The sequence below is a fragment of the Seriola dumerili genome, unplaced genomic scaffold, assembly GCF_002260705.1.
Source record: "Seriola dumerili isolate Sdu_G_001 unplaced genomic scaffold, Sdu_1.0 BDQW01000322.1, whole genome shotgun sequence".
NCBI lineage: Eukaryota > Metazoa > Chordata > Actinopteri > Carangiformes > Carangidae > Seriola > Seriola dumerili.
This window is the reverse complement of record NW_019174577.1, coordinates 1,128,725-1,153,523: the sequence shown is the minus strand read 5'-3', so window position 1 is coordinate 1,153,523 and position 24,799 is coordinate 1,128,725. Positions and strand designations below refer to the sequence as shown.

The 24,799-nt window shown below is 40.0% G+C and overlaps 1 protein-coding gene across 1 annotated transcript in view; it reads left to right on the top strand.

The window, feature by feature from the left end:
- ell (elongation factor for RNA polymerase II) overlaps positions 1 to 21,829 on the top strand; it is a 33,634-nt gene extending 11,805 nt beyond the window's left edge. Inside the window, exons 2-12 of the mRNA XM_022759478.1 lie at positions 998 to 1,042; positions 7,610 to 7,731; positions 8,938 to 9,101; positions 10,539 to 10,789; positions 10,960 to 11,084; positions 14,258 to 14,339; positions 15,977 to 16,601; positions 17,021 to 17,087; positions 18,549 to 18,720; positions 18,840 to 18,884; positions 18,977 to 21,829. Coding sequence (XP_022615199.1) covers positions 998 to 1,042; positions 7,610 to 7,731; positions 8,938 to 9,101; positions 10,539 to 10,789; positions 10,960 to 11,084; positions 14,258 to 14,339; positions 15,977 to 16,601; positions 17,021 to 17,087; positions 18,549 to 18,720; positions 18,840 to 18,884; positions 18,977 to 19,081 — 1,803 coding nt within the window. The 3' untranslated portion in view covers positions 19,082 to 21,829. The remainder of the gene's footprint in view (positions 1 to 997; positions 1,043 to 7,609; positions 7,732 to 8,937; positions 9,102 to 10,538; positions 10,790 to 10,959; positions 11,085 to 14,257; positions 14,340 to 15,976; positions 16,602 to 17,020; positions 17,088 to 18,548; positions 18,721 to 18,839; positions 18,885 to 18,976) is intronic.
- Positions 21,830 to 24,799: the final 2,970 nt, after the last annotated feature.

Here is a 24,799-nt window from a genome sequence, read left to right as displayed (position 1 = left end):
CACACAAAATCATAGTAATTTCTGTCACGGTTTTTCTTCCCTCCTGCCTTTGCTCAGAGAAGGTGATAGCAGGCATGCTAACTGTTTAGACTTGTAGGAACTTAATTGCAGGTAATGGCCCTGCATTACAGTCCTTAGATCTGTAGATGGTTCTTTTTTTAATTGGAGATTCAAAATTTAACCTAGATGGAGAAATAGTGTTGGTCAGTTGACAATGTATTGTATATGCATTGACATTACAATACATTATAATAAGTATGTAAACTGCAGGACTTACCAATTAGGTAAACTGTATCATGTCTATCAATGTCTTATGAGGCTTTCTCATAGATGTTAAACATTTGTATGAGTATTAAATAATGTATTCTTGAATAGGAAGCAACCACTGCACCCATGATCGGATTTTGTGAAATGAGAGAAGCAAATTGCTCTTAGTTGTAAACATAACCTGTAGTAATATGGCATATGCTACCAAATTGTGGAGTAGTTCTCTTTATGATGTGAATTGTGCTTTGAAAATGTAATCTCATAGCTTTGGATAGAAGATTATATTAAAATTATGGTTTCTCTGTGGCTAATGGCTCGGTAAAACAAAGGTTTTTATGTAAATCTTTCTAAGTCAGCCTGTGTTAAACTAGTTTCATCTAGGAGCTTGATGCATCGACAAAGTACCTGGTCTTCTTTCCCATAGCTGAGAACAAAGAAAGAAAAATAGAAGCTTAAGTAATTCAGAAATGATGGTGGATTTAACCTATCACCATGTATGAATTTATAGTGCTGCGCATGCCTTAAAGCTAATGTAATGCTTCCAGGAATTATATTTGTACTTTCATTGCTTTTTTTTCCCTTATTGAACGGTTGAAAACTTTTGCATAAGCAGTTCATTACTTTAGGAACTTAAACCCACAACATCTTATCTGGAAATTCGCCTGAATTAAATTGTTTAATGTGTTTACCTTGAAAATTATTTAATAATGCTGTTTTCTGTCTTTTATAGGTCCTGTCATCACAACCATTGATCAGATTTAATGGAAACCAAGGGGTAAGACATCTTTCTCTCCTTGACCCTCACTGTCTCATCCAATTGCATGCATGCACAGTTTTGTAATACTAAATCAACTAGCCAGCTGAAACATTGTGGTTAAAAGTTTCAGAGGGATTAACATTTATCATGACTTGCAAGTTGAACAACTCAACAGAGCTCAAATGCCAACTCACACACACACACACACACACACACACACACACACACACACACACACAGACCTGTGATTATGCCAACGCCGGTGTAAGCTGCAAGCTAGCTATTGTGTATTTTTTCCAACATGACACTTTAGTGCTATGTCACAACATGTTTGCCTTAGAAAGCAGCAAGAAAGATGCTGGCATAGCTGTTCCAAATTTAATGATGTACCATGTGTGTCATGTGCTTTGTCAATGTTGCTTGATCTTAATGCACTACTGTCACTGAGACCTGTTCAGTAAAATGGTTCCCAGCTTCTCCTGCTACTGGCAAAAAAAAGTTTTTGTTTGATTTGGTGTTGGTTCTTAAATGTGCCAAATGTCAACTGGGCCCCACATCTCTTGTATTGCAGGAAAAATACTGTCCATAGTAGGAAACTTGACTGATGATGAAATTTGATCTTAATGCATTAGTCTGTTTGAAACCTCGCTAATACTGTAGAGTGTTCATTCAAATACCATAAGTCTGTTACTGTATGGACTGATGCTTTTCAAATTTTCAAAACAAGATCAGATTGTATCATGCTCCTTGTTGTTGATAACATGTTGGTGGCCCATCAAGTGATCAAGTGTCAACCAAATCACTTATATCAGCAATATGAACGGTGCTACTTAAAAGGCAAGGGAATTAATCAGAGAATAAAGAAACAAAGCAAGCCAAAGACAGAGCAGACTGAAAGCTGCAGGTGTTTGTATCTGCTAATATTCACCACCGCAGCAGAGCTAAAGTTATCCCTGCCTGCCACTCCCTCCCTTGCCTCTTAGCTGCAATAGAGTCAAGCTAGGAAATGTGCAAGGTAGCCCAAGTGTAGTAACAATTAAATTGACCGTGAATTGTTTTTATATCCTGGAATGCAAGCAACTGTGCCTCTTTCTGAAACTGGTACCTACTTGTTTATGTTAATGACAACTTGCAAATGGGTGCCAGTTCTACCTGTATGAGCAATTAACTCCCCACGTGCAGACAATAAACATCCTCGTGCTCACAAGCATTTTCTGCATAAAAAACCACTTCCTGCATGGGCAAAAGACATACTTGTGTGAGCCTGCCCAGTCTGACATGCATAGACAGACAGTTGCTCTTCTGTAGTGGCAAGTTTCAGTACGGTAAGACATCCAGTGGCCTGGTTCATTTAGTGATTTGCCTAGTCATCAAACATTGTATTGGCTATCCATCCCTGTCCAAAATGTTGTCATGATAGGCTTGATTGTGAACATGGCTGTCACAAGCCACTGTTCTGCTTACTTCCTCTTATACACACACACACACACACACACACGCACGCATACGCACACGCACACGCATACGCACATACCCAAATACATACATGCATTCAACCCTGCGGACTCCTCTCTACCTCCATGACCTTGCTGTGTGGTTTGACACTAGGTCATTGTAGTTCATCAAATGTGACATAAAAAGCTCCCACACGAGTCGGCACTGCACTGAGAGATGCAGGTTGAATGTGTGCAAATTTCTCCATTTGCAAAGGAGGATCATTGTGCTGTTGACCCTGAAGTGCTTCCCCACAGAGTTTTAGAGTTGCAACATCCTCAGATCTCAGCCGTGACATTAGGAAAGTGTTATTGCTCACCACAAATTTCATATGAAACAAAATAAGTTTTAGAAAAACATACATTTTCTGGTAAGACTGGCTGAAAATTGACGAAACACCATAGAAAAGGCAGAGCAGGGTAAAAGTTGTTAAAACAGGAAGTAAATGTAACATTTACATTGTATCCTACAAGTACATAATCAGTTTACTCTTAAAGTTTACACTCATGTCCAAGGTACATGGATAACAAGCAAAAACTGCAGACAGCTGCACTACCATTTTATGCAATAAAATAAGACCTCCTAGCATCTCATTCTGTCCATACACACACAGCTTGTTTAAAATTTATTTTTCAGGCTAGAACTGTTGCTTAGGGAATCCAGTGAATGCTTTCCAAGCTCTCAATACACTTGCTTTCCAAACTCTCATAAATAGACTTCAGCCAGCAGCAGCTTCATAAATTTGTTCCGTTTGTTGTTTGATGTGTACGTTGTCTTGAAGAATTTGGTTGTAAGATACTGGATATGAGTGTTGGTATAGCTCAGGTTTGTGTATCTTTGTTTTACTGTCTGTGATTTCTACATTTTACAATCAAAAGTCAGAATTTAAACCATACTCTCACTTTCTTTTTTTAGGCATCTTTTCTGAGTGTTAACAAAATTCCATGAATGATATTCATTTTCCAACTACATCTTCAATGACCTCTTTTAGGAGTCTTGGTTCGTGTAATGCTGCCACCCTGCCATCAATATTTTTCTGTAAAATTGGGAAGGGTGCACTGCAGAACACAGCAGTCCTACAGACATCATCTTTAGTACTATTTGACTTCATGCTTAAATCCATTTTCTAAATCTCTGTGTACCAACATGTCTGCTCTAGGTGGTTGACTTTGTATAAATAGCCAGATAAGTCAGTGTGACCCTTTTTGATAATCATGCTGTATAAAGGTTGTCAGTCATTAGGTGTCTTTAGATATCCTCATTTTTAACATTCATTGAAATGTGGTAAGAGCACATGCATACGAATACATGAAATACATGCATGTGGTTCATGTGTAGTCATGTTTGTCAACTGCACAACTCAGATGGTAGACCTGATGTTTATTATCTGAGGGTTTTAGGCTGTCAAAAGTAACGTAATGCATTTTATTGATGCAGCAGACTCACTCTGGAGGAAAATCTGTTGCTGTTGAGATCAGAATGCTAGTCAGAAGTGTGAAAGTGGCTAAATTACAGAGCAGATGGCCTGGCTGTCACAATGAGATCCCATATTCATTCACTCTTATTCATTCATCTGGTACAGCTCTCTCTGAGTTCTGACAAAGTGCGCACACACATACCAAGTTTCTTGTGCCTTTTTAGAAAGGAAGAAAAAAAAATAAATTAATTAATTTAAAAAAAACAGACAAAAGATGCAAGGCATCTTTCCAGTCAGGTTTGGGTTCAGATTTTAATGTATGTGAGCTCCATAAAGTTTGTATAATACAGAAAAACCTCAGTGTGATATAATTTCTCATGCTAATATCATTGTAGCTCTTGATACAACTTGAAACATTCTGTTGTTGTGTGCAGTTTGCGTATTAGTGAGTGTGGAAGACACATGCTTCTTTCCTTTAACGCTGCACAACTGGCCTCTAATGAATGACTGGAGATGGTCTATACTTGTTGTTTTCTCTTACGCTCTCCTACACTCTCCCCGTCTGACTCTCTGAATTGCTGTTTGTTTCTGACTTGTGTTCTCTGCTTCTGAAGCGTGAAGACAACAGTACGTGGCTAAAGATCAGCCAAAGATTTTGCAGTGTATCTGGCACTACTGGCAGCAATTGAGCCTCATACTGTATGCAGATGTTGGCTGAGCATGTTGAATTGGTGGTGAGATAGGTTTAGTTTGGTTTCTCTTTATTTTCCTCGTTCCTTGTGTTTAAGTAAGGATCAGTTCAGAAAGAGCAAAGAAACAACAAGTTCCACAGTTACTTATGATTTTTGGGTCATTAGTGTTGTTTTTATATTCTTAGCAAGTCCCTGTTCAATCATTTGTTCTGTTAGAAAAATCATAGATCACAGTTTGCTTAATTCTGAGCAGATGTGTGCCTTTTTAAACTGAATAGACCTTTTTGTTTTTAGAAAATTGTTGAACACGTTATTCTGATGGTTCTATTCTTTTATTTCTAACTGTGGGTCCATATTACAAATATAATTTTTCAAACTTTCACACATGCCTATTACACATCACAATTATACATATATAGCTTGGCAATTACAGTAAATAACTTGTCAGCAACACCCGCTCAAAGTGCACAGAGGCACTATTGTGTAGTCTAGATTCACAGTAAAGACAAACTAGAGAAAAGCCACACTCACTAACAGCAAACGGGTTGTGTCATCTTTCATCTTAATGATGACCATTTTTCTTTAGAAGCCATACTGTCCATGGATGAGTATTAGTGTATGCATGTTGTGGTTTCAACACTCACGTTTGTAAAGCTGGATTACGGGCCATTTTGTGTGGAGGAGCCTCTTTCGCTTCTCACTCTTTCATCCTCTACAACGTGAGTCAACTGAGTCACTCCCCTGTGCCCTGCCTTTCAGTTAGTTCCTCTGCCTCTTAATCATCTCTGGATTCACATACTTGCCCTATCCCCTTTGTTCCTCTGTATTTTCACATGAACTGAATGAATGAATTATTGACATAAATATGTTTTAAGTTTAAAATCTACCAGCTGTACATCTAGATGTCTTTCAACACCCCAGCATAATAGAGCTTGTATCACTGTTGCTCCTCTCCCCACAAAAATATTATAATACCATGCTGCTTTGCTGCATTTAAAAAAAAAAAAAAAAAAAAAAAATCTGGAGTTATTTTTCTCTGTCTGTAGAAACCACATTTTATATCAGAGATACAAATCCATATTTTGGTAATGTTGTCGTGACTGGTTTATTCAGAACTATGTTCCTGTTGCTAGCTGTGGCAGCACTGGCTGGTGGATCTCTGTTTGAAAGACTTGGCATCAAACATGATATAGGAGTTTGCATAAGGTGCTGTTAAGGTGTATTGCATGTTGCGCAATGAACAGGTTTGAAGCAGCGGTGAAAGTAAAGTGTAAAATGATGCAGCACTTACAGTATAATGTTAATGTATCTTGTTACTCTGAGGCAGGTCAGCTCCTAGCAAGGCATAGGAGTAATTGTGACAATGATGGCAGTGAAATCAATGCAGTTAGTATTATCAAAGTTATTATTTAATCTATTAATTATTAGGTAAGCTGCAGCACATGCAGTTTGTGTGTTATACTGAATGGATAACTGAAAGTACAGATCTTCAAGGAAGGCAAATAAAGGATATTGTATTTATTTATAGTTGGCCACCTGCAGCCTTCACACGTGTTGAGGCCTTTGGTAAATAGAGCTGAGCTGCCTACAGTCTGACCTCATGTCAGTCCCAGCACTGATGAAGGAGCCAGTGAGTGACAGGCTCAGCCTCTCATGTAGGTTAGGTCACTCTCAATGAGCTGCTCACTGGTCAGGAGGACCTGTACTGAGGATCCAGAAACCATCTAATTGGTAACTTCAGCTGTCCTCTGCTAACTCGGCTCAGCATGATGTATAGTCCGTGGCTGTGACACCACTTGAATTCGTTCTCGGGTAAACAGAGCTGAGAAAGGGCCCGCCTGCCAGGGCCCCCTGGAAACACAACCCGCTGCCTGGCCCTCCTGTCAGTCTTAAACTACTTTCACTGGAGTTTTTCTCTTCAGAACTTTTGTAATTAATTCAGTTTTGAATTCACATGATAATGATAGGGTGAATTAAAACAATTTTGAGGTGGAGTAGTAGATTCAAATATGCCAAGGTGAGGTTTCGGTATCACCCAGTGCTTTCTCAGCTCTGCCTTTCACATTTCTTTCTAAGAAGATTACTGACATGCTTCTTTACACTGCATTAAAATATTAACCATTTTCACCCAGTCCCAAGTTGTGTTAGTTGTGCAAAATGTACTTTAAAACTGAAAAGCGAAAATGTAGCATCTTTGTCCTAGTTGTCACTTGTCAAATTATTTCCTCCATTTTAAACAAAGTGTTGGGCAGCTTACTGATGATTAGAGGTTTGTTGAGGTTAGCAGCTAGTTGACAGTGGTTAACTCCTCTTCCTCCAGAGCCGTCTAAAAGCAACACCTGTAGTGTGGGAGGAAGGTAATTATGGCGGTGGAATAGGATGTGCATGACGGTGTCGAAGGTCGGACACTGCAGAAATACCTATCATAGTTCTTCTGCTACAGTAATTTAAATTTGGTTCCTCCAATCACACATTGACAAACACGCTGCAGAGCATAGACTTTCCTAGTGGATATAAGCTGAAAGAAGAGCAGTCGTGGGTTTTAGCTGCATTTTGTTAGGCATTCAGTGTTTTTGATGCCAGCAAGAAAATGCCCTTATTCACTGCCAAATTTTTAAGGTATATAGCACTGATGTTTGTTTATAGCACTGAATACATCAGACAGAAAAAATGTAGGTGTTAATCTACAAATACGGTGTGAAGTGCAGTTAGTCATTCTTTCTTGGGGCTTGGCTGGAAAGTATCTAAATGGTGTTAATAATATAGAGGTATAAAAAGAAAGGAGAAAACACATTAATGAAAACCTGCGAAACAAAGTCTAAAGTGTAACTATGCAGATTTTTGTGCTGTAAAAATTCAGCATCAAGATACCGTGTAGCTTTGCTCTTCAGTGATACTTTGACAGTTTGATCGTTTAGAACAAGTATATCTCAAGTGTTTTTGATGTGTTCATGTTTTACTTTCTTTTTTTGTCTTCAACAGAAAATTTCTATACCACGGTCAGAAAATTCCAGTGAACTGCAAACGTTTACTTTCTACTTGTCAAATGTGGGCAGAGATAACCCCCAGGGCAGCTTTGACTGCATCCAGCAGTTCATCACCAGGTGAAAGCAAACTCACTCACTTTCACTCCTCTCTTATTTATAGTGTGTGCAACTAATTCTTCTTACTCGGAAACACAAATTCACATACTGTGTAGTCTTTAAGCTCTGTGTAAATAATCAGCAGTCAGTGTTTCCAGGTTGACAATCTGTTTAACATAGTTAAGACCTGAGGTGAATCACCAAGCCTCTCAATGAGATGCTTAACAGGCACCCTTGATGAACACAGTGGGCACTTTGGCTCCAAGTAGAAGCCATTAAATGGAAATATGCATTACACATGGTAAATGATGGTCTTGCCATATTTATTTATTGTGAAAAGATGACAAGCAGCATGAAGTTTAGTCAAAATCCAATCAGAACTGACTCTTGCTGTTGCTGCAGGTGTTGGCTGTTTCTGTAGTAGCAGCTGCTACTGCTGGATCTCTGTCCATGCATCAAACCCATTAACCTCATTATGCACATTTTCTCTAGCCTAACATATGCAAAAAAATTTGGATGAATCAGATGAATAGAACCAGATGTCTTTGTTGAAGTGGAAGGAAGTAGAAAAACAGAGTAGAGAAGAACAACAAGACTCTTCTGCCTCTCTGACTGTCAGGTTTCTGACCCCATTACTCTGAAAATATTTTTAACAAGTGGGTCAGGTGGAGTTCATCCGCATCTCTGACTGGATCCTAATCAACCTTGAGTTCCGATCTAAAACCCAAATGACAGAGCTCAGCTTCCACTAACTGCGCCAGCACCATCTCATTTTCTGCCAAATCCTCATCAAAGTGGAGGGGAATCAAAGAGATCCGGAAAGTCGGGAAAGAATGGGATTTGATGCGGCACTAAGTCCTACTGTGGGAACCCACAGTTGGATGGAAATTGAAAAAATAATAGTTGTGCCCTCGGGGTGTGTGATGGATCTCATCTGGCCAGGAATGCACAGTGAAGAGATGGGTTATTGCAAATAGTGAGAGATTTAAGGTTAATGCTGAGAATTAACTTGTAGAAGTGGATTTATGTTAAGTATTTTAAAGTAGTATCCTCTAGAATATAACCTATTAGTTTGTGTCCTGTCCATTTCAAACATTAGCAAGGTAGTCATGTAGCTTCAGAATAAGTAGTGCTTCCCCTCCAGTCTTTTCTATTCTTTTCCTGCTAAAGCTTCTGGTCACTGTATCCCTGTCTTCCTCTCTCAACGTCTCCTGTTTGTTTTGGCAGTGAAGGGAGCATTCAGCTGGATTGTTTGGGTGGGATCCAGGACAAGATTACAGTATGTGCCACAGACGACTCCTACCAGAAGGCCAGAGAAAGCATGGCCCAGGTTGAGGAGGAGACTCGCAGTAGGAGTGCCATTGTCATCAAGCCTGGGGGAAGATATGTAGGTGAGGAGACATGATACTGACACATGAATACCACAGGTCAGTCGGGCATTTTCTCAGTCACACACTTGTAATCACCAGTATTTAATGAGTCAGCGTCTCGGTGACTGGAAAGAGATATTTCCATTTAAACACCAGAAAGGTGCTGGGAGTTAACAGCAGGCAGATAGAGGCTGGAAGAATTTCCGTGCCCTGCAAACACCCAAATGGCCTATGTGTTTGTGTAGTCTTTCACTTCTGGTGAATGGGTTCACATTGGACCAGACGGGTTGTTTGGGTCTGGGGCTGAATGGCAGAGGTCCAGCGCACTGCCAGCATGCCTCATCTGTAACCAGGACTTTATTGAATTTAATGGTGGTTGATTCCTCAATGGTCAAACATGTAATACACACTCATCCTCTTTCTCCCTAACCCCATGAATGTAATCTAAACACAAAGAGGCAGATATGTCCCCAGGCATAACACATCAACTTCCTGACTTTTTGTTTTGGTCTCTGACCTGCACTATAAACCACATCTTGTTGAAAATCACAGTAGCCCTGCCTCATTGCCTGCAAAGAAAGAAATCCAGTATAAGCCTATTCACTGGGCCGCAGTGAGTCAAATGTTAGTCCGACTGTGCTGTGGAACCAAACAGTATTTCAGTCTCAGTAGGAGGCAACACAAGATTCATCTGAATCTGAATCACCTGAAAAAAAGGTCTCAGTGGGAGAAGGTGATAATAGCTGGTGTTTGTAATAGAAGGTGAGTTCGGGTGGACGTGGCAGCAGTAAAGATTCATTTTTTTTATGAGTCACCTGCCAGCCCTCCCAGCCATTAACAGTCACTGAGTTAAAAGATATTGACAGAAATAAATATATTTCTTGTTGAGATTATACTTATTTTCTGTTCTTAAGAAAACAGCCAAGCACTGGCTGCCAGCCAAAAAGTCATTTGATGAGTCCTTTTCTGCCAGAGCTTTTGTTTCAGTGGTAGATTGTAGTATAGGTCACAACATTTCTCCAGCAATTACAATTCTCATAAACTGAAATTCCCATTACAACTTGTAAATTAACTGTAGACTAAACTATACAAACTAGCGTATTCTTAAGAAAGATTTATGTGCTCTGGGACCACCTCAGCCAAATAGTTTTTCTCTTTTGCTCATTGTTTTCTTTTCCTTCGCCTTGCACCACACTGTAATAGTTTATTCCCAACTAAAGTTTATAGGCCAATTTTGACTTAAACATTGAATGACCGAAAGGTGCATACAACACGACCCTAAGCGCAGTCCCAAAATAGTTGGTTAGATAAATGAAAATGCAGTTATCAAATAAAAAATTAAGTTAAATAACATTACAATGATATCAATATTTACTTTTAACAGATAAACCTGTTCTACAGTACCTGACTATTCCTCACCCAACTTCTTTAATGTAATACTTCTGTAACTCCTCTCAGGCAAGAAGGTTCAGATCCGGAAACCGGCACCTGGCCTCTCAGACATTGCCCCATTACGGAGAACATCTCGGCCTGTCATCATCTCTAGCAGTACTCTAAAGAAAGCCACGACTCAGCACAGGCCGCTCCGAGAGCGCCTCATACACCTGCTGGCCCTCAAGCCTTACAAGAAGCCTGAGCTGATCCTGAGGTTGCAGAAAGATGGCCTCTCACAATTAGACAAAGACTCCCTGGACAGCCACCTGCAACAGGTCTCTCTCACTCTCACTCTCTCTCTCTCTCTCTCTGTCTCTGTCTCTCTCTGACATACGCACATACATACATACTTTACCATTGTATATATATAGTCATTTAGAACTCAAGTTATCCCCTCAACTACAGAGGGTAGTAAACTCACCAGTGCCTCTTTTGTATTTTTTAGGTGGCAAACCTGAATGGGAGAGACAACACCTTCACATTGAAGGACTTTTTGTATAAGGAAATTCAGAAGGACTGGCCGGGCTATACAGAGGGAGACCAGCAGCTTCTCAAGAGAATCTTGTTCAGGTACGTCAAGAGATGTGGATTACTCTCACTTGAAACCCACACATCATCCTGTTCTGATGATGATTTTTCATCAGCCATAAATTTAAACAATCTGAACACTTAAGTGCGGAATTTAGCAGTAAAGTAGATGTAAATTTACTTATGATTTTAAAGATTGGTGTAATGTGCTGTATTTTGTTGGAGTCATTCTTATACTAGCCTAATGTCGTCTAAATGGTCAATTCTCCTTTTGACAGATGGTTTATGTGTCATCGTTAGGGGAGTTTATTTTGCAGTGTTTGTGGATAGGTCTTTTTAAGTGATGTAGTGTACCTGAAGTCCCTTAGCCTTTGAGCAGCAATAGCTGATACTGTAGCAATGATTATATTTCTAAAGTAACAGATGTTATTTTTGATAACTCTGGAACATCTGATTTTTTTTTTTTTTTTTTTAGGCTATAATTCAGGGTGTTGTGGATTAAGTTTGTGACACTGCAGAGTACGTTGTTTTGTTGTTTGTGTTGACTCTGTGGTGACGGTGAGGCCGCAGGGTGCAGGGCTCTGGTATGTAAGAATTTTTTAGAATGATATTCCTCTACAGTGTTTGGCAGCTCTAAAGGAACAACATGTATTCATGCAAAATCTTTTAATGTGTTATTACATAACAAATTAAGATTATGGTATATGAGATATGATTAGGAAATATAAGGTTATCTTGGATTGAATTCTCTGCACTAAACATTGTTCCCTCTGTAATGATTTATATCAAACCTAAGTATGGATGTGCAAAACTTTTGTGTTTGTGAGAATGGCAGGTGTCTGATTGTCCCCAGGAATATTTCAGTGTGCTCCACTGAATTTCGTCTAAGTGTTGTATTTGTTGACAGCATGCGCCGCTGGCCTTCTTCCCAGTGGAAAAATTGGGTTTCTCAGGATCTGGGACACTAAGGAAAAGCAAGCTCCCAGCTAGCTAAATATAGATCAGGCAGCAATGCTCTGTGCTGAGTTTGTGTTTATGTAGTGGACTCAAGAATGGCTGCTATTCTCACTGATAAGCTTAAATGTACCTGTGGTGCTACCCCAAGGGCAGCTCAAGTGTTAAAACTGGGTGACCAGAAGAATAGTGTAAGATACAATTCAGTGCAATGCATTATCCCTGCAATATGCAGGGCTTTACTTACCTGAAATATCCACTGTTTTTTAGAGTCTGCTTTTAACATAGTTTTATGGTATGGTTTGTGCTGTATTAGACTTTTGAAAGGTGTGTTTAGCATTTTGTCCACCTCATTTACATGTATAAATATGTGACACAAAGTGCAGCCTTTCTGATGCAGTGTCAGCAACAATTAAAAGCTTTAAAAAAATTCACAAAGGTAGTATTTATTACAGGAATGTTGCCTTATATTAGTGCACATGGATTTGTTTTTCTGCTCACTCAGTATATTTTCAGTGTGTGATGTGTGTACGTGCTTGTATTTGGTTTGTAAAGGCATGCATATCCGCAAATACTAGGAGCCTATTTGTGTGTGTGTGTTTCTACTGTACTTTGAGCTCTGTTTGTGAGTTTATCAGCTGACTAAAAACCATAGCCTCCCACTTAATACCTCCTCCCCCTCCCCAGCTCCTCCAGAGTTTTTAGCTAACGCAGTCAGTCACGCAGGAGCAGCACAGCAACATGATTGGAACGCACATGATGCAACAGTGTTCCAGCACATGCTGATCCGTGTGTGAGGTGGCACCTATCCAAGGTTCAGCCATATCGGTGGGCCTGCTGTCTCACTCACAGCTCCTGCCTGTCTATCTGACTGTCCCCACCACAGACACTCACACACAAACACACACACCCTGATTGAACTAGGGTGGGGCATGGACAAGACTTGGTGTATCCAACTGCCCCCTACTGATAATGTCATCAGCTGTGGCAGCAGCATCACTGCGTGTGCACTATTTAGTTTCAGACTGAAATGTCGTGTTTGTAGCTGTTACTGCTTTGTCTGCATCGTCTGTCCTAGCAAGCAGACTGAAATGCAGCTTCAATAATGAAGCTGTGTGAATTTATGTATTTAAAAAAAAAAAAAAAAAAAAAAAAGACCTGGATCCATAGTTTGGCTGTCATGCTGAGAATTAACTGCATCTTGGCTGCATTGGTTCAGCACTGTTCATCTTGGTTGGAGAGCTGTATAGTGGCAGAGCTCATTTGTTTTGAAACTGCTGCTGTGTAAAAGATTAATCTGGTACATAATGTGGTAAGAGTGTTCATGTATTATGATAAATCTGAGGCTCTGTTCACACCTGGCACTAAGATGGTTCTTGGCTGATGTGATCACAAGTGGACAAATACATGTGTGAGTACTGCAGTTAGTTAAGACTCTCATGGAGGTAGTCAGGGATAGAGTGGCATGAAAACAAATGGAGTACATTTAGTCACCTTTGTAGTGTGCGTAATGCTTGCAAACAACATCCAAACCCAGAGTGAGCAGCAGCACCATATTCTCTCTCTCCCACTTTCTCTGTCACTGTGGAGTGTCATGCCACTTTCTCACTTGACTTGACTAGCTGCCAAAATTGTTCTACCATGAAACATGGAGCACTGTCGATGAGATCATACATTTTCTTCCTCAGAGAAATAAAGCAACAGAATCATGTTTTTAAATGTTCTTAAAAAAATCACTGAAGACTGTTAAACTGGTAAAGAATTTGTACAGATTTCAATTTTGCCTCGTCCATTTTTTGTGTTATGATGAAATGCTGCTTTGTCAAGTAACTCCTCCTTCATCCAGACTGTCTCAGTCTCACAAAGCAACTGTTGTAACTTGTTTTTAATGCCCTCATACTTAGAATTAGTAGAATTAGCTCGACAAAAATTGTAGTTTGGATCTTCTGCTTGAGCGTCATTTCTTGGAATAGAGCATTTTAAGCTCTTTGTGCTAAGAGGATAAATCAATGCAAATAAAATTGATTCCACAATATCCTCAATTGTCTGGTCAAACAAGTTAGCAACACTTACACTGGAAGAACAGTCAGATCAAATTTTGCTGCATTCGTGCCAATAGTAATGCTGTGACACTTGAACAGGTAATTGGATAGATAACATTGTGTCCCTACCACGCCAAGTTTGCAAATACTATATTCAGCAGAAATTATATCAAGCTTTTTCTTTTCTTTTTGTGTATGTGTGTGTGTTCACCCTTTTAGGAAACAGTGCCAGGCCCAGAACAGCTCTGCCCCTCCACCTGAGAGCCCGCCCAAAGAACTAGCGAGCAGCTCGCCCTCTCAGGTGAGCTCCCTGTTCTCTCCCAGTTGTACAATAACTAATGTTTTACTGTGGTCATATGGTTGAATATTGGTTATTTTCATGATGATGTTTCAGTTTTGGGACTTGTGGACTACTTGATGGTAATTCAGTAGAGTGTAAATACACTCTCCATAGTTAATCATTGACCAGAGGTAGCTTGTCCTCAGTTATTCCAGCTGATCCTGTAGAAATGGTAGACAAATTGCTAATATTCCTCCCAATACACATCTTTCCACCAAAGATATGTATTATTTTTTCCAAACACTACGGCCTGCTGACTGGATTGTCCCAGCAGTCTGGTGGTTTCTGGTATTTCTCAGAGAGGGATTTTCTAAATTCTTTCTTTCTCCCTATAAGCTGAGATGTGTTTCCTCTGTCAATGAATTTCAGTTTCAATACATGTTTTATGAACTGGTTCCAGCTGACTAGTGTATCTTTTTTCTAATGGTTGTTATAAGCTCTTCAAGGACCTTTTTAAATATGTATACACTGGTTGCATGTTTCCAAAAACCAAAAATTAAATCTCCTCCATTATACACTCCATTTTAGCGACACTCTTTTTCACTCCTCATTGCCCAATTCCCTTTTTCATATTCCATGTCCTGCTGTTCTCTTTTTAGGTCAGTCCAGACTCTTGAGTTTATCCATTGTTTACACTTCCATTAGGTAGAGGGAGGAGGAGCTGCTCGGTTACATTAATAGCTCCTTCCTCTCAGGTTCTTCTCCCTCAGACACCTACTGAATGCCCCTTCCTTTCCGCTCCCTCCCTCAGTAAACACAGCACACAAACACACAAGCAAACAGTACCCCAGGCTCTTTTTTAGATTCAGCAGCAGCAGCAGATAAAGCTGTATGTAAACCTCAGATAGGTGAAGGATGAATAAGGTAGCACTGCAAAGCAAACAAGGCAAGACCATGTCCACACTAAAATAGATAGAAATGAAAATAACTTAAGTCCGTGCTTTCCAATTATTTTCAAAAAGTTTTCCATTAAAACTTAAACATTAAAGCAAAATCTCTCCTCTCCTCATCCTTTGGCTGTGGAACGAAATAAGTTTTCATTACAGCTGTCAACTGAAGTGGGACTTGTGATCACCAAGGAAAAACAGTGTTAAAGAATGACATATTAGTGCTGACGGAGTCCCAAAATGAAGATAAATACTCTAAACTAATTTCACACTACGCAGTTATTAAAGAGGCATGCAGGCCCAAATGGTGCAACTCACTGGGTCTGGATGTTCTCTCAGAAGGCAAGTCATATGTTGGAACACACAGTGACTGGGTCAGCCACTCCCAAAGACATTAGTGCAGGCTCGGTCAAACAAGGCCTATCTGTAATGTAATCCCTGGTATTGTTAAAAGACAGCACAGACATCATAGTCTCAGTGCTTCTGAGAATACTCTTCCTCTCATGCTTAGTTTCTTTGTGATGCTCTCTCCATCTGTATGCTTCTCCTAGAATCCTCCCCTCTGTATACTCCCTTTGCTTCCACAGTTCAGACCATTTTTATTTGCTCTGACCTGGGCTGCAGTTTCCCCCTCGCTCACTCTCAGGTGAGCTGACTTCATAATGAGGCATGTTTTAGGTTCTGCTACTAAAACTGCTATTTCTCTGCCAGAAACGGCCTGCTGCTGACTTCATTGACCCTCTTGTCAACAAAAAGCCCAGGATATCGCACCTCGCCAGCAAGGCTGCAACAGCCCCGGTTAATGGCAAGCTCAGCTCCTCCAACGGGAGAGGCGAGGCGGGAGGAGCACAGGCAGAAGTGGTTTCTATGTCAGATGGCGGCATGTCGTCCAGCTCCCAGCAGCTCCCTGTGCTGGACATACCTCGTCCTTTTGAAGCGCTGTCAGACGTCAGTAATGACTCCAGCCACAATGGGAGAGATTGTGACTCTCAGGAAACAGCAGTGTCCGAGAGGCTCAGCCAACCTCCTTCACTCTTCTCTGTCTCAGCGGTGCCCACCGCGCCAAGCATCGGCACATCATCTCCTGGACACTCGGTGCTAGATGGCCCTCGGGACAAAAGTCTTTCATCCTTCAACAGCAAGTCCAGGAAGAAGTCAAAAAAGCATAAAGACAAGGAGAAGAGCAAAGACAGGGAGCGGGTAAGAGAGAAGGAGCAAGAGAAGGAGAAGGAGAAAGAGAGGAAGAGCCGTGAGGAACGTGTGCCTGAGCCTAATAAAGCCTGTGAGATAAGCCCAGGAAACCTCAAAAGCAACAGTATTCCACACAAAAGCACAGGTGAGAGCAACAGGCACACAGACATCATCGTTTTCCTCTGCACAAAACGTCTTTATTTACTAAAAATCTGTTTAACAGCTCTTGCAATAGATAAGAGATTTCTGAATAAAAGTACTACTTCATATGTGGATAGACACTAGTTAGTCATCACTGTGAGTAGGTGATGCATCATGTGGCCAGTATGTGAGTCACTGATTAAACGGAGACCCCTGCTGTTCATCTTTATACATTCAGTTACCTCAAACAGACACCTGTGAATCCAGCTGGCATATATAGAGGATTACTTGATTAAAAGATTAATGATGTAAACAATAAATAATGTAATCTATATAATCATCAATCATGTTGCCAGCCGTTTTTACAGAGACAGCACAAATAACATATTCAGATTAATGCCATTTTCTGTAACCTTGTTTCAGATCTGAATGGAATGTGCAACAGTACCAGTATTCCTTCATCATCACCTGAGGTGGCAGACTATTTATTGTGAGTATTAAACAGTTTTAGAACTCAATAGATCCTACAGCTCTGCTGCTAGCCGAAAGAGTGTGAATTAAATCAGAGGAAACTGTGAGGCAGGAGAGTTGAAGGGTCGCCTGCAGGGACAGGTGCAAGCTAATGTTCTAAACACAGTGGGAAGTTAGTTATCGTAATTTTGCCTGCTGACCTATAGTTACAGAAGTTGCTGTGACACACAGTTCACAAAGGCACTTAAGGTACTTAAAAACCCTTGGTGCCTGATTGCCAATTTGTATCAAGGTTTTACTCTTTGGAGTCATAACTCCATAAATCTGATTTCATAAGTCAAAGAAAAAAATACACTACTTATGACTCCAGAACTTGAGATTCTCAGAACTGAATCATCAGGTTTTCTTCTTCTTCAGCAGAGATAGTTGTCTTTATATCCATGGCTACATTGCAGATAGGAACTGCTGATGCTAATTTGGCATACTTTTAATTTACTAAAAAATATTTGTACTACAAAAAATACTTTTAAAGGCACTAGAGTGCCAAAATGTAAACAAATATGGGCTAAAAAAAAAAGTGGACTAGATATTGGAGACAGGAGTTGTTGGGGAAATGCAGTTGTTTCAATTTTGAAAAATGAATCTGAAAAAACTTTGTCCTTAGAGGCCACCACACTGAACAGAGATTTTTTTTTTTTTTTTTTTTTATTGAAGGAGTGACACATTACAGGTTATGAAATGCATTACATTATCCTCCTATAGAGCAAACATCTCCCCACCCCCCAACCCTGAACATCCCATGGCAGCTAATGTGTTATAAAAGTACACATTTTCACAGCAGTAGTTCTGCACAGGCCTGTACACACTTAAAACATGTCAGGTGGTTCTTTTACCATACATCAGCCATCCCATGAGGTAAACGTTATTGAAGTCCAAACAAAAAAATAAGTATATATATATAATAAGTACATGAATACAAATAGCACTGAACAGAGATTTTAAGATGAATTACATTTAAGGCAGAAAGCACAAACATTAAGGGAAAACATGCCTCAAATGTGTTACAAATGGGAAACTTGTTGCTTGCAACAAGTATGAAAACAAATGCAACAAGAATTGCCACACAAGAAGTATTGGGTGCAATTTGGACAAACGGCAACATACAGATAGACTTATTTCTAACCATATTTTTCGGGAGAAAAAAAATCTTATTGACACTGAGTGGTTACGTTAGATACATTAGCAAAAGTATCTGTGTAGCATTCCTGTTTATCCAAATTTAGTCCAACACTTCCCCCATGTGTCCTGGAGCACTTCATTTGTTGTATTTGTTGTGTTTCTGTATTTGCAGCGTGCTTCCATTAATGTTCTTTCACTCTTGTATGTGTTTTTGTATATGCAGCATGTTTCCCTTAATGTTTGTGCTTTGTACTTAGGGGCCGCCATAGTTCAGTAACATTTTCTCTTATTCACCCCCAAGGAAGTACACTGTAATCGGCTCTCCAGAGCAGCGCCAGAGGTATAAAAACGATTTCAACTCCGAGTACAGTGAGTACCGGGGTCTGCATGCTCGGATAGAGGGCATCACCCGGCAGTTCACTGTGCTCGACAATGAGCTCAAACAACTCCAGCAAGGCACAGACAAGTACAAGGTAGATTCCCTGAAAGGACACACACAAATCTCCTATTTCTGTTAGAAAACATCTTGAGTAACTAAAACACCACCTCAATTTATTCACTTCAATTGCCCTTTTTGTTTCTCTCTTTGCAGACAATCCACAATCAGATACTTCAAGAATATCATAAAATAAAAAAGGTAAGCTTTCCTGCCTTAACTGATCTCGATGGCATAAAGTATCCGAGTAGATTATCAGACTGTGACTCTGTGTTTTTTCATATCCCTTGCAGACTAATCCAAACTATAGCCAAGAGAAGAACCGCTGTGAATATCTACACAACAAACTGGCACATATAAAGAGACTTATTGCAGAGTACGATCAACAGCAACTTTAAAAATAGTTATTAGACATCGTTTCCCTGTTATCTCTGGAAACCAAGCAGATAAAGGAAAACTCTGGATTCCGCTTGTGCTAAAAAAAAAAAAAAAAAAAAAATGTTCTCATGAAAGATGCCATGAAGGGAGTATTTCCCTCATTGGGGCCAAAGGCTCTAATGAGGACTAAGCAGGACACATGATCTCTTTTTCTCTCTCTTTCCTTTGTTTTCTTTTTCCTTTTGGTAGATGGGGTTGAGCCTGGTGTGGCCAGGTCCATCTGTGTAGTTACAATGCATCCAGAAAGAAAGGTTCTGTGTGGCTTTGTTTTTTTTTTTTTTGTTGTTGTTTTTTTTTTTTTCAACAGCCCACCCTGCTTATAGTGCACAGAGGTCTGAAAGAGTCAACATGGACAGTTTTCTACTTTCTTTGGAAACATCCAAATAATCTTTCCTGCTTTTGAAACTGGAGGGAAGGGGACACTGAGATGAAAACTGCAGAGTGTATGCCAAAAGCAACTAATTTGTTTTCGTGTAAAGAAAAATTAAGTTAATGATACAAAGGTTTTTCCCCATATACTGAAACGAATGGTTGGGATGTTTATTTTTCTGTCATTCATTTTATTTATTTTTGACACTTCACTGGGGGGAATGAGTCTGTTTTACACTCCTCAAGACCAGTACTTAAAAGCTGTCTCTCTTATTTTTTGTCCTCGCGTCTTGAATGTCAGCCAGTATTTTATTCAGAAGCTGCCTTGCCCATCTAATCGTCAATCTGTTGGCATTAATTATTTCTTTTCTCTTTTAAAGAGATGCAAATATTACTATTGATTAAATCAAAACAATGCCTCTAAATGCACACAGTCAGACGCAGTTTGTGCGCTTGGCTTTTCTTTTCTAAAATCATGTGCAGATGTCTTAACAATGGGGACGTGTGAAAGTTTCCAGTCAGTCTAGAGCTGTAGATCTTCTTTGAACACAGTCTCCTCACTCAGTCATGACGAGCTGCAGTGCTTGTTCACCAGTAACAGCAGTGGTCCTTACTTATGGTCCATCATATTCTATCTGTATTAAGCTCTTCATTGGTTATTTTTCGAGTTTAGTTTGTGATGGCTTTTGTAGCAATAGAATTATTCAGTTATCTGAAGAGTTCATTGCCAGTTCTACTCTTCATCACACTATGGAAGATCCTCTAATTGTAAGATGATGCAGACAGGGGATTTGGATCCACAGGCTTTTTCTTTTTCATCATCAAAGTGTTCAAACATTTAGGTTGATCCACAGATCTGAATACCCTAGGTTTCCATCCTTGCCAATTTTAGTTATGTTAAAACAACAGTGTTTACAGTGTCTATTAGAAGATCAAATTTTCTTGTTCTGTCTTCTCATCGACCCACATGATAGTCCATTTGAGACGACTGTTAAGATGAAGCCATCTTTGATCATCTTCCGAGTGGAGACTGGTGGGCCTCCTCCTCAGAGAGGGAATGCTCACATGTGACCACTTTTTGCCTTTTCAAATGTGATGTCAGATACTCAGTGGAGGATGACATGAAAATCCATCTCCTGGATCAGCTCTACTCTCTGAGAAGTGTCGCATCAAGACGGAGTCACTCAACTTATCCGAAGACGAATTAGAAATGCTGTTTCAGAAGTCAAGTTTAGTCAGCAAATGCATTTCTTATATCGATCTTTTTATGTGAATATGAAAAATCAGCACTTTTTCTCCTGATCTTGCTGTTACCTGGGGGTTTTGTCCAAATGACACTTTTCTCTTTGTCCATCAGCGTGCATGCTTTATGAATGTGTTACAATGAACAGTCTTTATATCTTTACTTGAAAAAAACTGCCCAAGGATATCAGAATCCAAGCAATGGCCTAGTCCAACCGAGTTCATATGTAATCATTAGACATGGCTGTGACCAGCATGTATACCAAAGTGCTTACTGAGTCGGATGAAACGAAACGTGCTACCAAATGTTGGCAAAGGAACATGTCACAGTATTCTGTAGTTTCTGTTATCATTTCTATTGTCCATGTAGTTCATCATCCAGTGGAAACTTTCTCAGTGTTTTCTTGTGAGAAGTCAAAGGAGGCTCCTTTACTTCAGATAGGATTTGCATGATTGGGCTCAAGTGTTTTTAATGTTATGTCCAGTTTAAGATGATATCAATCTCCTATTTCAAACACTACATCTAGGCCAGCGCCAGGTGAGACTCACCACAGCAATGCTGCCTTGGTCGAGACTTGAGACTGAGACTGAATCTGGGACTTGACGTCTGGGCAGGAGCAGACGTTAATGTCTTGTCACCAGAATCAACACTCAGCATCGCCCAGTACTGCAACCTTTAACAAGAAAGACGCTTTTCATCAATTCTTACTGTACCTTGATTTCTAGAAGCATTCTGATATGATTACTGTATTGCACCTCCTATTATGGTCAAAATCCATCGGGAATGAGTTCATTCAGTAAACACATTTTGCTCTGATGGAGAGCAAACTGTTTGAAAGAAACGAAATGCCAGCACAAGCGTACCATTGTATGAGTTGATTGTGCCAAAATGACCTGTTGTATAGGGTTTTTTTTTTCTTTCCTTTTCTTTGAGTATATACATGCTGCTGTATAAGCAAAGAGGGCTTTGGAGAAGAGTCATGAAATGTTGGCGCTAAAACCCAAAGCACGCTTTTTGAAAACCATAAGGGACTGGGACTGAAATTGATCCTTGTTTCAATAAAATTCTTTAAAATCCTTATTTGTGAAATTCTGAACCGGTTGTTGCTGTCCATTATTATAATGAAACAGAATTTTTGGGAAAAAATGTTGCTACTGTATTTTCCAGAATTATTCTGTGTGCTGTTACGGTGAATACTTAATGTGTTGGACATGGATGTTGATGCCATGAATGTATCGCACAGAGATGGTATTTGGCTTGTTTTGTGATGGATACATTACAGGATCATATCCTGACATTTTTGGCTTGGACAAAAGTCAAAAGCTGTAACTTTTGTCTTAGGCAAGTACACAAAAAAGATATTTTTAGCCACTTTTAAAAGCACTGCAGGGTCATGTTTGTATACGCCATTTCCTGAAAATATAAATGAGACACTGGCGTGTTTGATAGAGCTTTCAGTGTGTTTTCCATTTCTGTTTTTTGGACTTGTCAGTATTCTAACATTTGTTTACAATTACTGAGTCCTGTAGTGACAAAGATGTCCTGTAGATGGCAGCAGTTTCACAGTTTCTAAAGCCTCCTCACATTACTGGCACACCTTGTTTTTGTTCAAGAAAGCAGCAAATTGAGTAGAAACATTTTGATTCCTCTCGTTTCCCCACTTTGCATTGTTTCCCCTGTGAGGTAAACTCGTGTGGTCAGTGACACACTCAGGAATCAGCCTTACTGCAGGGGAATGGTTGGAAAAGAAGCTTGGATTTGTGTAGTATATGCCTATATGTGCTGTTTTCTAATGTGCATCCTCTTATAGCCCATGAATGTGTGTTGTTTACTGCCAAGTCTGTGCCTTGCACTGAAACGTGGATCCAAAAAAGGCCCTGGCATGGCAGCATGAGCAGAAGATGCTCCGGCAAGGCAACAGAGAGGACAGGGCTCAGTGTAATCTGACACACTGTGAAAGATCCCAGAAATCTACATAGCGACTGTGTTCCAGTTGGCTGGGCTGAGCTGTGCCTGAGCCTTGCTATGCTGCTACTGGCTCCCATCCCAAAGTTGGCCTCAGCTCTGCTCAGGGAGCTGGAGGGGGGCCCGGTCAGCGAGTTCACTGTGGCAAGCTGCCATCTCTCCCTCTCCTCAACATACAGCAGAGTATGCACTGACATGTTTACACACAGCGGAGAACCTGAGAGCTCTCTTCCCTCTCTGTGTTTCCAGGGTTGTACTAGTCAGACCAGATTTTAATTGTCTGGATTTCAGCAGTGAAATGAAGAGAGGGGTCTCCTTGTCTGTAGATTCTCTGCTAACAGAGCAGGCCAGTGCTTTAATGTGACAATGTAGGCCATGGTTGAAATAAAGGTCAGTCAATTATTTGGGATAAGTGGTTGGTGTATTAGGAATAGGGCATTTCATATTAGATCCAAGTAAAATGGTTTATCTGAATTGCTTCTGTCTAACCTGCACCTCTCTGCATTCAACCACAGAAAAAGCTAATAATGGCCTCGTACGTGTAGGTTGCTGAGAGTGAAATATTTGCGTCTCGGCACCAGAATTGCGGGAAGCCTGGCAACTTGTGACAAGCAGACAAAATACCAAACAAGGACACATTTATATCATCACATTTAAAAGAAATACAATCAATAAAATATGGTAAATTCATTCAGACAAAATGAACCAAGATAGTATGATAGAAAAGAATCGTTAGAGCCAATAGTGATGCTCTGCCAGGCCTTACATGGTGCAATTCAACAGTAAGATTCAAGACTGCCAGGACAAGCTCGTCTGTCTGTAGCTTTTTCTGACACTTATGAATTTGGTATTGGTGGAGCAGAGAAATGAGCACACAACATTGGTCACGCTCACTTGTGTTCACATGACTTGCAAGGAGGAGGAGATGAGCAATGTAAGCACAGTGCAATAACCAGAATTGTTTTGTGGTTTTACGTCCCAGAAAGAAGAGGTGTGATTAATCTGTTTCCCCAATCTCATCTTTTATCATTTCAGAATGATGCTGTTTGAAATGAGCAGTCAACTTCTCATTAACATACTTGGTATAGCTGACTAAAAATGCTCTTAGTCATATGAGTTTATCATCTTGATTACCCTGCAGTGTCTCTGTCACTTGCTGCCTGCTGTGTCTTGTCCTCCTTTGTTATGGAGCCTGTGTCCCAGCACAATGTGGGACAGTGGATGATTCCTCAATGACAGCTCACAGTTCTGTAGTGTTTCAGCTTCATATTGACTGTCATGACCTTCAGTGTCACTTCTTAAAAGGAGGGTGATTGTTTCCCTTCACTGCTGATCTTGTTGCTGTTGCTGACACCGCATCATCGTCTCATTTTAACTCGCCATCAGCAGCAGAGAGAGACGTTTTCCCTTTTATATGAGATGTTTTGATCTCTTTGATTGTGTTATATCTATACTTAAAGGACACTAAGCAAACATTGCCTTTTTTGGGAGCTATTTTGTATGTATTCAATAAATACAATAAATAAATAAGTCAAGATTCCATAGCAGCTCAGTTTGTACTTTATTTTGTCTTTGTGCCATTCATGCAGTGTTATAAAATTAATATGAATTTTTTAACGTTGCCTTTTGTGCTTAAGGACCAATTTCAGGTCACATTCATGCTGCAAATGATAAACCCCCTTCTAAACAATACTGGCTCTGTTTGTCAGCTTGTCATGCTGAATCGGCCAACTCATCTGTGAATGAGCTGAGGACATTTCTCTTTGGACTCTATTTGAGCTATCAACACATCCACTCATCCTCACATTTAATCTGTTCTTCTTTCATTAAAAATGCATCTAACAATAGCCACACTCAAAAATGGTATTTAAAAAAACAGCAGATTAGATGCTCTTACTTGTGCTTTGTTGCATAAAATTGTTTCGCATCAAACATGTCATTAGACTGGTCACCCTGGACAATCCCTACCCTCAACCACAGAATACAACATAAATCATTCATTGTACATACTTCACAGCCCTTTAGCTGTGTGTGTTGTGTTCAAGTAATGACAACAACTTATTAGCTTGAACTGCACAGTATATTTTGATTGAGACCCATG